The 12,078-nt window shown below is 42.2% G+C and overlaps 3 protein-coding genes across 3 annotated transcripts; all 3 read right to left on the minus strand.

The window, feature by feature from the left end:
- Positions 1-249: 249 nt before the first annotated feature.
- LOC131284579 (general odorant-binding protein 72-like) lies at positions 250-908 on the minus strand. The gene is made up of 4 exons (XM_058313442.1): positions 797-908; positions 672-724; positions 545-580; positions 250-444 (listed from the first exon to the last, which is right to left on the minus strand). The coding sequence occupies exons 1-4, from the start codon at positions 906-908 to the stop codon at positions 250-252; spliced, it is 396 nt and encodes a 131-aa protein (XP_058169425.1).
- Positions 909-3,397: 2,489 nt separating this feature from the next.
- Positions 3,398-6,156, minus strand: LOC131284580 (uncharacterized). The gene is made up of 5 exons (XM_058313443.1): positions 5,908-6,156; positions 5,685-5,844; positions 5,350-5,606; positions 5,148-5,280; positions 3,398-4,533 (listed from the first exon to the last, which is right to left on the minus strand). The coding sequence occupies exons 1-5, from the start codon at positions 6,154-6,156 to the stop codon at positions 3,398-3,400; spliced, it is 1,935 nt and encodes a 644-aa protein (XP_058169426.1).
- Positions 6,157-7,588: 1,432 nt separating this feature from the next.
- Positions 7,589-9,806, minus strand: LOC131284581 (glutamate receptor-like). The gene is made up of 5 exons (XM_058313444.1): positions 9,558-9,806; positions 9,342-9,501; positions 9,017-9,267; positions 8,809-8,941; positions 7,589-8,721 (listed from the first exon to the last, which is right to left on the minus strand). Exons 1-5 carry the CDS (start codon positions 9,804-9,806, stop codon positions 7,589-7,591), a joined length of 1,926 nt encoding a protein of 641 aa, XP_058169427.1.
- Positions 9,807-12,078: the final 2,272 nt, after the last annotated feature.

The following is a 12,078-nucleotide window of genomic DNA, read 5'->3' on the forward strand; positions in this document are numbered from 1 at the left end:
TTAAAATGCGTCAATCAGAAAAGAAAAATCACCTGGAAAAAAACTTCGAAGAGGCTGAAAACTTTTGCAACTGTGCCGCGTTATGTTAAGTTGTGGGATTTTGTTTGTGCTGCTCAAAAACCCTCGAAATAGGAGGGCTCCTATTGTACGAATTAAAAGAGCTATACTCATTCTTGAAATTTTAACATTTAAAATTCTAAAAACTTGCTTTGTGGAAGCTTGTTTGTTCTACGTGACTCTTCTCCATCATTACGGGAAGAAGAATTTTGGGCTGGCTTTGAAAAAACACTTCAACAACGTATAGGCCACCTCACATCTGTCCGACACGTCGTCGGCTGCATTCCGGCAAGCTTCGAGCCCTTGCCGGAACGGCTGTTTGTATTCCTCCGGCAGAATGCTAATCTGGCGCACCGCAGCATCATAGTTGAGTTTCCCTTTCTTGGACTAGGTGTGCGCTCAGGTTGAAGGAAAACATGCAAGAATTAAAAAATCGGAAAATTGCAACATATGACGCACAAATGTTCTAATAACAAACATCACTTACCGTTTGCGAGAGATCCATCAAGCAGGCAACGTAACACTGGACGAACAAGAAAAGAGTACACGATGGAGATGTGTTATTATGAGTCTTAAATTTTACTTCACCAGACCATCACCCTCCACGCGCTTACTTTAAATTCTGGATCATCCGGGAAAATGCCCTTGCTAGGAAAGTCGGCGATTTCTACGATGAAATAGGAGAGCAACCATGTGTGAATGCTGTTGTTGGTTGATTGCAAACGTTATCGTATAGTACCTTCAGATATTTTACTTTTCGAAAGGCAAACCTTTCTCATGCCCTTGGCTATTTCATTCATGTCCTGTCTGGTTAGGAATTGCTGGGAATTAACACGCACCGGCACCACCATCACCACCACCAAGATTACCAAGAGCAGCAGTAAGCTCCAGCTTACGACCCGTACACTATTCGCATGACCACCGTGTGTCACCATCTCTCTTTTACGACTGACTTTGCGGATTGATTGAAGGCTTTGGTTTAGTAACTAACCGGAAGGGAGGTAGAATTTTGTGGAGAAAATTAATTACACTCCTCGATAGCAGCACACAAACGGTCGTTTTTGCAACTCACTAAAAAAAAGCGTGTCCAACCTCTCCTCCACGCCGACTACGGGCAAATTATTGTGAGACTCACTTCAATTCCAACGAGTAGAATTAAAAACAGTATGAAAACGTTTAGTCGATAAATCATTTACCACCAAAGCATTTGCAATTTCCAATATGAGTGGCTGGAAGCGCATATGTGCACACACAGGGGGAGGTGATTTATGCATTTAAAAGCTACGGACAAGATGCAATTCCATCATTTGGCGCATGATAAGCTCGAATTGTAATGCGTGAGTCTGTTAGGTTTTGTGATATGAGATTAAAATTGCGTTTGCAGTGCAGGTGGAAATGATTTATTCAACGCAAGGTAATTATATCAAATGGTCTTATTTTATCTACCATTTCCTCCACAGTACTTGAAGTCTTCTTTTAATTATTCAACATATTGCAAACAGAATATGATTGAGGTATGCTGGTACTCTCGTGTACACAAGGTAAAAATCAAAATTTGCTCCTGTAATTTTGTTTTTTATTTACGAGAAAAAGCGTTGATATTTCAAAAGGGTTTAAGAAGCAGAATCATACATTTTACTTGCCGAGTAAAATAACGACGAAGAAAAGATAGACAATTCACAATCGTATTTCTCCTAAGAAGAAATTGCTACTGATATTGCAATTCTATGTGTATTTCTGGTAGTTTCATCAACATAATTACAACGGAAAGAAAGAACAAACGAACGTGATTTTACATCAGGGCAATGTCAACGTTTAAGTCCTACAAACATAGTGTATCACTGTAATGTCATTGTCTACTAAGGATGTGCCAAAAAGGCACAAAGGAGTCTATCGTCATTTTCAGAACTCTTTTCTACCGTCTTGCAATAGCTGCCACTCTGTTCGCAATGCCTTCCGCGACTAAGCAGGCACCGGAGTTGCTAGGCTAAGTCCAAAGAAGAGAATGAAATCCGCCTTCGCCAATATTGCGTTGAATCGCCACCATAAACAGGCTTATGACTGACGGGAATACAGAACAGACAAAATAGGAGCACAAATAATGTGACATACAGATACTCCCAAAAGTGAAGATACAGTGTTGATTTGCTCGTTTAACACAAATTATCTTGGTCTATTCTCATCGTAGAAGTAAAATTCTACAAGCATATAATAGAGGAACATGTAACTCTTAAATAAGCCTGGATGCCGTATGGATGGCAAGAAGCGCTTCACGTACCTTCGACTCGTCCAGGTTGGTGATCACTCCTATCATCCGCTTATCGTAGGGTTGCACTATAGCACCGGCGTGCGCGTCGTAAAACCGATCGAGCATGGGAAGCAATGCGCCATCGGTCGCTACAAATCCTCCACAACTGGCCACATCGATGGCTAGCTTGAAAAGAAGACACCTTTGGTGCATCCTTCCATCCATTCCACTTGGATTTAATTGGGATAGCAGTAGCGGAAGTTCACCGAATTTTGGATGTCCTCAGAAGGTGTCCGGACGATGCAAACACTCCGGAACTCGGTATAGTACACCGCCAGTAGCTGAGCGTGAAACCGCTGTCACGACCTTTGGAAGCACTAGCGATTGCAGCCAGGAACATGCTGATGTGATTCTGGCCACGGATCGACACTTTTATAGGTCCTCTATGTTGCCCTCCGAACGCATCCAGAATCTGTTCAGTGCTTGCTCACTGTGCTTTGCTTAATGTGCTACTATAAGGACACAAATTGTTGTTTGTACAGACATTTCTCCGCTCTACAAGTGCGTTCCGTTTTTGCCTAACCTATCCTTCGGCGAGATTATGTAAAGGACATGAAAAGAATGGTTGGTGGTTGAGGCATCGTTTGTGACATCGTTTCAATTTACGCCAATCATAAATCTTACGCAACCGTTTCACATAACGTGAACCTTCTAGAAGCAACGTAATGGGAATATTCTGCAACTCCATATCATTACACCCACTTAGGATAATACGCAGTATGGTTGAAAGAGAAAAAGGACTCTTTTGCGTATTCACAAATATGTTTCGTTTGAACTTGGGGGGGCAGGCAAATTTAACATTACTCCATGCAGAGATGTGTGTCCTTCGATTTCCTACCTGATGCTAAGGAATTTGCTAACGAATGCAATTTAAACTAAATTAAACTGAACATTGTGGCTGTGTGTTAGTGGACCTTGCTTTGAATGATCTAAATCCTTTAATGCGTCATTCGATGCAGAAATAATATTAAACTGTTTTTAAACACAACACACGGTGGAGGGTGCAAACTTGGGACGAATGTGAAATATCGTTCACAAAACTCTCGTTCTACGTCGCCTTAGCATCAACCGACGTCTCAATAATCGGACAATCTTGTGCCACAAAAGTTCGACAGCAAACATAGCCGTGGCCAGCGAAAGACCTGCGCCCAGAATCAGCAGTGCTCCGGAAATATTGTCCACCCCGAGCGGCACACTCTCGTCCGTACCGCTGCCATCACGTGAGTATCGTATGGTTTGCTGGGACGTCAGACCGAGAAACTTGATTACACCGATCAGCTCCCAGTGCTCCAGGATGCCGTGCGCCTTCAGGTCCAGTATCATCCGGTCGAAACGGTACCTTGTCGGCCACGTCTTGGAACACGCAGCGATCACCGAACTCCAGTAGATGTCGTCAACAAGCATACGGCGGCCACGCATCGCTTTCAGGTCCATGCGAGGGTGCGCAAAATGGCCGTACTCCATCCGTTCGACAATGATGGCTACATCTCGATGGAATGCATGCCGGCTAATCGTCTCCTCGTCCCATTCGCGAAACGTCTGCAGCAGTGCGAGCATGTCCGGTCCGTCGGCGAGCAGAATGGAGTTGATCCAGGTCACGGTCACGCCAACCCAGGTGGTCCGCGTCACCGCCAGGTCGTGAAAGTTGTCGATGGCTTTTTCGTACTGCGGCACGATCATGGTGCTCGCTAGACCCCCGTTGTAGCTGCTTCCGATCATGAACCCAGCGAACATGAGCGTCCCGAAGAGCAGACAGGAAGCGGCCAGTTCATTCGGCATCGGTACGCTTTGCTCCATGAAGAATCCGATCATCAGCAGAACCGAGTCGCTGGCGGAGAGTCTGGTGGATCGGTTGAGCTCAAGAATCCGCTGCCGGTAACGAAACACCACAATCAGTGCAAGGGCACCGATGAAAAACGCGAAAAACACGGCACACCAGAGTGAACCGGTGAACGATTGAAAAGGCGTCCGCCAGTTGGCGGCCAGGCGTGGCTTCGCGACGAGACACGTGCAACCGGAACGGGAGTGGACGGCGGAAAACGCCAAATGCTGGTAGGTGGCGTACCAGGTGTAAAGTCCGCCAAACGCGATGTCGGCCTCGTGCTTGGCCACTGCACCAATGACGCCAAACGAACTGCCATTTTCGAACACATCACCCCATTCGGAGTCTACGGTGAGATAAAGGATATTCTTCCTGAAGCCCATTTCACGAATTGTGGAAGTAAATTACCATATCAGCTGTTAATGTTTCGTTAGTGGCATCTTTTACTTTAAGTAACAAACCTGATTTGGTTAATCATTGCATGGCAATAAAAAGCAATCCGTGCGATGGAATTTACTTGTAATTGTCGTAAGAATTAAATGTTTTGCTGTTCCACCGTATAATTAAACTAGTTTAGGCCAATAGTATGAGGAGTTACTGTGCCCTATTAAGCGTATATTATAACGAGTGCCAGGATAACTGATTTTATCAGATTATGTTGAAGTTGAGCTTAAGCGAATTTATGATCAGAGCTCATCCATTGCAACCTTGATCTTTTGCACGTATAATTTAATTAAATCTGATATATCAGAATATTTTTAACAAAATACAATACAACAACGAAACAATTGATTTGTACAAAATAATATTAGAATAAAAGGGACAGCTATTACATAGAATCCTTTGTGGGGCTGTCAAAATCAAAAGCTGTAGAAACATTAACCGACTCTAGCGTTATGGGTTTTACAATGCATTCCATTCCAGATGTAAAAATATAACAAGTAGATAAGCTGAACTCACCGATCATCACTTCCGGCGTACAATTCGCTATCTCACATACCAACTCTATGAGCCACAATTCTGTTCCGCTGATTTGGGCCGACACGTTAGGTTTCGATGGTAGAATGTACCGAGCATTTCCCTGTCCCAAAGGCTATTGCAAAATAAATAAAAGAAGATACTGTTTATAAGGTATGGAATCGTAGATTTTCGAGTTTCCTACCATGTCCTGAACGTGAATGTTAGGAAGATAAGGAGCAGCTGCGAGGCGCAATCGGCGCTTATTCATATTGATAAGCTTGTCAGGAAAGAGGTGTACATTGCGATCTGTATAGGACGGGAGATCCATCGAACAGTTGATCACATCGAGTAGTCGCATTACGATTGTGATCGGATCACCATCATAGATGTCCGCCGTATAGAGATCAATCCGTACTGCATCGTTATTTACCGGCAGAAGAATCAACACCTCCGGTAGTTCTGTATGTTACGTTTTGGGGAAGCCAGTGAGAGGGAAACTATGTATATGGGACAATCCCCTTGGTCAATTATATTTACCTTCGATAACTAACATTTCAGAGATCCTCGGGAACACCTCCGAGTTTGGCTCGAGTACCATGATTAGTCTTTTCGGTAAGAACCTCTGCACCGCTGCATCATGCACCGGAAGATAAGCTTCGATAAAGTTATCTAAAGTTTGCTCTGTCACAACGAAGGCCTGGCGAAAAGATCGATTAACATAAAAGTTAACTATCCCGGGGTTGTCTTTGTTTAACATTACCTGACATCCCAAATCCACACCAATTGCTAGCATCTTTTCAAAAGATTGTTGGTGGTCTACCTCGATGACAACCATTGGCACTGGGGCGGCATGGTTCAATTTATCGTCCCTTCCGTTTATGAAACAAACACTGAAGTAGTGCACGAAATATGTTAGTAAAATATGATTTACTAACGAACCCATAGTCACATCCGAAGTGGTAATCCCACTTGAGTGGATCAGAGATAAACCGCTGCTGTTCACCACCATGATGGCTCACAATCTGACAATAGTTCTTCAATGTCTTTCCTTTTTAGCGAAAGTAGTTGCGAAATCACGAAAGGTGGGGCAAAAGTGCGCAAAATGTAGTTTTGTTTTCCTTTGTTCTTTCGATCTAATTGGTTGAATTTTTAATACTACATTACATCTTTCAGTCAGGAATATTACAACGTCTTCACCGAAGAAACCTTATCTTCTAACTTTTTTTCAGGAATCACTTTCAAAGCAAAGAGTGCGTGCTTTTGCCCCATCGTACTGCATAGCAAGCCATGAATGGATAATACGGGCTCTCGGTATTCTTGTTGTACGCAAATGCAATTTAGAAAGCAAATACGAAAAGGGTTTTTAGCTTACGTACCGATTGCGGGGTTAAACACTCGTCCACGCTCGGTTGAGAACGAGGTTGGATTGATGGCTATAATGATATTGATATCTGCATCTTTTTCAATTCCAGTTACTGAAGGCATGAAAATAAAATTGAATAAATGAATAAAAATTAAATTGTCATAAAAATTTTAACTTACTTACCTTAACTTGTTTTATGGCGTCATACTAAATAGGATTCTATCACAGTTTGCATCACCGTGAGCGGTGCAGGATCGCCAATATAAAGGTACAGCAATTTTGTTGGTGTTGTACTCAAAAAACATTTGAATATCTATGTTATTCTATTCGACTACAATTTAAATTTACACTAACCATAAATCTTACGCAACGGTATCACTTACCGCGAACTTTCTTGCTGGAATTGAATGGTAAAACCAAGGGAAATTTCTGTAAATTCTTCACGTCATTACACCCACTTAGGGTAATGGGCAAGATTAGTGTTTTGACCCCTTGGACCCAGAGCTCGGCATACTTTGATGGTGTGAATAGAAAGAAAATATATTATTTACGCTGGTTAGATCATTCCTTGCGTTAGTAGAAATGGCGATGTGTCTTGTAAAAAATAAATTATTAAAACTAGATAATTTTCTGTTTGTTCTGAGTGTTTTGAGATTCCATAATCTATTATATCGAAAATTAGAGTGAATTTAATTCCTGTTCTACTTTTCTTCATGTTGGTCAAATGAAAACCATGGCCAAGCGTACTCCGATTCTGTTCGGGTTTCCACTAGTCGGTTTTGTGGCCCTATGCCTGAATGCCGTGAAAAGGTATGTTAACTGTATGCAATTTGAAGTCAATCAATAATGCAATAAAGTCAATATGTGGCTTGCCTGCTTCCGATCATCTCAAGCTTAAATTGGTTATTCCTGTTCCATCACACCATTTCTATTTTAGTTCTACGTAATAACAACTTTTCAGTTCTATCATATTATAAGCGTATTTGCGTGTCACTATGTATTGCAATATGTATTAACTTATTAGCCGCAAAACAAATTTGACGGTGCAGACTGGTGGCAGACATAAACGATAGAACCACTAAGTTCTCGTTCCGTATCCACCTAGCAGCAGTCGGCGTCTCACCAATCGGGCCAACTTGTGCCACAAAAGTTCAGCAAAAAACATGACCGTAGCTAGCGAAAGACCTGCACCCAGGATCAGCAGAGCACCCGTAATATTGGCTAACCCGAGGGGCATAAACTCGTCCCCGCCGCTGCCGTCACGAGAGTAGCGAATCGTTTGCTGGGATGTCAGACCAAGGTACTTGATTGCACCGATCAGCTCCCAGTAGGCTAGGATACCGTACGCTTTTAGATCCAGCACCATTCTATCGAAACGCTCCCTTCCCGGCCATGTCTTGGTACACATGCCAACCACTGACTCCCAATAGACATCGTCCTTTAGCATACGGCGGCCACGCATCGCCTCCAGGTCGAAACGAGGGTGCGCAAAATGGCCGTACTCCATCCGTTCGACAATGATGGCTACATCACGGTCGAATGCGTGCTGGTTGATCATCTCCTCGTCCCATTCGCGAAACGTCTGAAGCAGTGTCAGCAGGTCCGGCTGGTCGGCGTATACAATTGAATAGATCCAGGATACGGTCACGCCAACCCAGGTGGTCCGCGTCACCGCCAGGTCGTGCACGTTGTCGATGGCTTTTTCGTACTGCGGCACGATCATGGTACTCGCTAGACCCCCGTTGTAGCTGCTTCCGATCATGAACCCAGCGAACATGAGCGTCCCGAAGAGCAGACAGGAAGCGGCCAGCTCGTGTGGCATCGGCACGGTTTGCTCCATGAAGAATCCGATCATCAGCAGAACCGAGTCGCTGGCGGATAGTCTGGTAGATCGGTCGAGCGCAAGAATACGCTGGCGGCTACGCGACACCACGAAAAGCGCGAAGGTACCGATTAAGAATGCGAACAACACGGCACACCAGAGTGAACCGGTGAATGATTGAAACGGCGTCCGCCAGTTGGCGACCAGGCGTGGCTTTGCGACGAGGCACGTGCAACCGGAGCGCGAATGGACGGCGGAAAAGGCTAAAAACTTGTGGCTCCTAAACCAAGTGTAAAGTCCACCCAGCACGATGTCAACCTGGCGCTTGGCCGGGGCACCGATGAGGCCAAATTTAGTTCCATTCTCAAACACGTCGCCCCATTCCGATTCTACGGTAGGAGAGAAAGAAAACCAATCCTTAAGAAGTATTCCATTTTGGGTGTCAATAGTTCTAAATACGCAAACCATCAACTTACCGATCAGCACTTCGGTCGTACAATTTGCAATCTCACAAAACAACGCTACAAGCCATAGTTCTGTTCCACTGATCTGGGCCGAGACGTTCGGTTTCGATGGTAGGATGTACCGAGCGTTTCCGTCTCCCAAAGGCTTTTGTAAAATAAACAGAAAATGATACTTTTACAATCAATATAATCGTGTGTTTCAGATTCCTTCCAGCCCTACCACATCCTCAACGTAAACGTTCGGAAGATAAGGAACTGTCCCTAGACGCAGGCGGCGCTTATTCATGTTTCTAAACTTGTCAGGAAAGACATGAACCTTGCTATCATCAAAGGATGAGAGTCCCATCGTACAGTTAATCACGTCGAGCAATCGCGTTACGATTATGATCGGATCACCATCATAGATGTCCACCGTGTAGAGATCAATCCGATCGTTCTCTACTGGCAGAAGAATTAACACTTCCGGTAATTCTGTAAGTTACGTTTTGGGGAAGTCAATAGGAGGGTAACTGTATGGGACGATTGTCTGGGTCAATTATATTTACCTTCGATAACTAACATTTCAGGGATCCTTGGGAACACCTTTGAGTTTGCCTCGAGCATCATGATTAGCCTCTTCGGTACGAATCGCTGCTCCGCTGCGTCATGCACCGGAAGATACGCTTCGACAAAGGAATCGATCGTTTCCTCCGTCACAACGAAGGCCTGTCGAATGTTTGTATTGTAAACTTCGGTGGAAATTGAAGTTAGCCTTACATTACCTGACATCCCAAGTCCACAGCCAAGGCTAGAATCTTTTCGAATCTTTGTTGTTCGTCCACCTCGATAACAAACATCGGTATCGATGCCGCATGATTAAATTTATCACCCCTTCCTCTTATGAAACAAACACTGAAGTAGTGCACAAAATAAGTTAGTAAGAGATGGTTTACTAACGAACCAATGGTCACATCCGAAGCACCAATCCCGCTTGAGTGGATCAAAGACAAACCACTACCGTTCTCAAACATGATGGTTCACAAACTGTAAAAAATATATTCGATTCTGTTCTTTTTATAGTAGTAAACCCCCACGTAGGGTTAGTTAAGTTGCGGTTCAAAACAATTGTGGATTAGTACAACAAATCATGAATTGATAATTCACTCCCCGAGGACGTCTTCATGAAACAGGACCGAAAGAACAATTTGCAAATCAAATACGGTTCTGCATGTTTACCGATTGAGGCCATAGGCTCCAAAAAGCCTTAATTGGAAGAGCATGGGTCTCGGTTTTCTGGACGGTTTTCATTCACAAATGCTGACGACGTGCTAGGGTTAAACAAATAGATAATTTCATATGATTGAGAATCCCGTCCATCCACAATCCAATGAAATTTCCAACCAGCTACAATGTATGCAATATTCGTACGAATCAACGAATGTTCATATGATATCTTTAACAAGTGCGTTAAGGATATGGTTTATCTTCATGATTCTTTACTTTACTGTGATATCAAAGAAAGCGCAACTTCATGCAAGATATATTTTCTGCTAGAGTAATTCTTTTATTATGTTAAGACAACTAAACGATTGAAAATACAATGCATAAATCAATATTCACTAACTTACCAATCTTACATTTTTTCAAGACGAGTATTCTACCTGTAATAAAAAGGTGGTTTGATGAGATATTTGTGAGCGTATGATTGTCTTATTGTTGGATATGATTTCGAACGGAAGGGAAGTCAGGTGCCAAAAACATCTTAGGTAGAATTTCATTAACATCAAACTGATGCAGAACGCAACAGTGTAGTGACATTATGGCGAAATTTTACCTCAGACTCGTCATCGGTCTCATCATGATAGTGAACAGGGAATAATTGACAGGAAACGATTACTCCGATAATTCAATTACACTTACCTTGAGTGGATCTTGAGTGGATCATGTTCAATGGCGTATGAGACGGGTTCTGTGGATTACAAGAAATAAACATAGATCAGGTAATCATAATAAATAGATCATTAACGCTTCTAATACGTAAGATATATGTAAAAAAAAGAAAGAGCACAGATCAGATGCCAGTAAAATCTTAACTAGAACTTCTATGACATCAAATCACAGCAAAACGCTGCGATATGATTGATGTCGCGGCGAAGTCCTAGTTCATTCTCGTCATCTAGTATCATCATGTGTATGCCCCGTTTAGTTCAATCTATATAGGAACTAGTCTCTTCATACTTCAATCGAGAGAGAGCTGAGCTGATCATTAGAAAGAAAAATAGATAACAACTTTGAATTTTCAACCGTATAAAAGCCATGTACATAAATAAGTTCGTTTATCAGCATGAACGCACGAATGTCTCAAAATCATCGAATAAACAATGTTACGTACCTTTTATCAGCTGCAGTTCAAAAGTAAAAGGAACGAGTTCCTTAATTGATGCAGCAGCGTTTGATGTGTGTTGAGGGTTAAATTTTTGCTGTGAAAAAAGGAGAAAATACAATTAATTCACATTTTTGTTGATGATGATCTTTTCACTAAGCCATTTAGATTTGATTCAGTTCAAGCAAGCGCAGTTAGTTTCGTTTTTTCTTCATAATATACTTTCGTATATCAGCGTAAATTGTGAAGTTCATCATTGTCATTCGTTCTAGCTCACAACAAGTTGGTTAAACAATTACCTTGTTAAGTTTATTCCGACAGCTAATTGAACTTCCACCGTGGAACATCAGTTATTATTTTTCGAACTTGCAGTTTCCCCTGCTGGAACAAACAGCATAACCTCTCCAAGTATTAAGGTATTTCTGTAACAAGAACATTATCAAAAGAAAACACATTAATCTAAAGCGAAATTATACTAAAAACAAAATTGTCTATTATCCCTCAAACAAGTTCAGTGAGCTATATTTATTTGCGTAGGTAAATAGGAAACTAATTTTCTTCATATTTGTATCACAGTGAGCTGGGTGGGATCATCATTATAAAGGCGCAACAATTAGGGTCTCAAATTATCTAGCGTAAATAACTTTACGTACCTTTTGTCAACTGCAGTTCAAAAGTAAAAGGAACGAGTTCTTTGAATGATGCAGCAGAGTTTGATATGTGTGAAGTATGTATAAGTTGTTGCTGTGAAAAAAGAGGAAAAGAAAATCCAATCACATTTTTGTTGATGATGATAACCTTCTCACGAAGCTATTTATGAATTTGATTCCGTTCAAGCAAGCATAGGTTTTATCTTCATGCTATACATTCATATATCAGCGTAAATTGTGAAGAAAATATAAATTCATCATTTTCAAACT

This window comes from Anopheles ziemanni, chromosome 3 (genome assembly GCF_943734765.1).
Source record: "Anopheles ziemanni chromosome 3, idAnoZiCoDA_A2_x.2, whole genome shotgun sequence".
Taxonomy (NCBI): Eukaryota; Metazoa; Arthropoda; class Insecta; order Diptera; family Culicidae; genus Anopheles; species Anopheles ziemanni.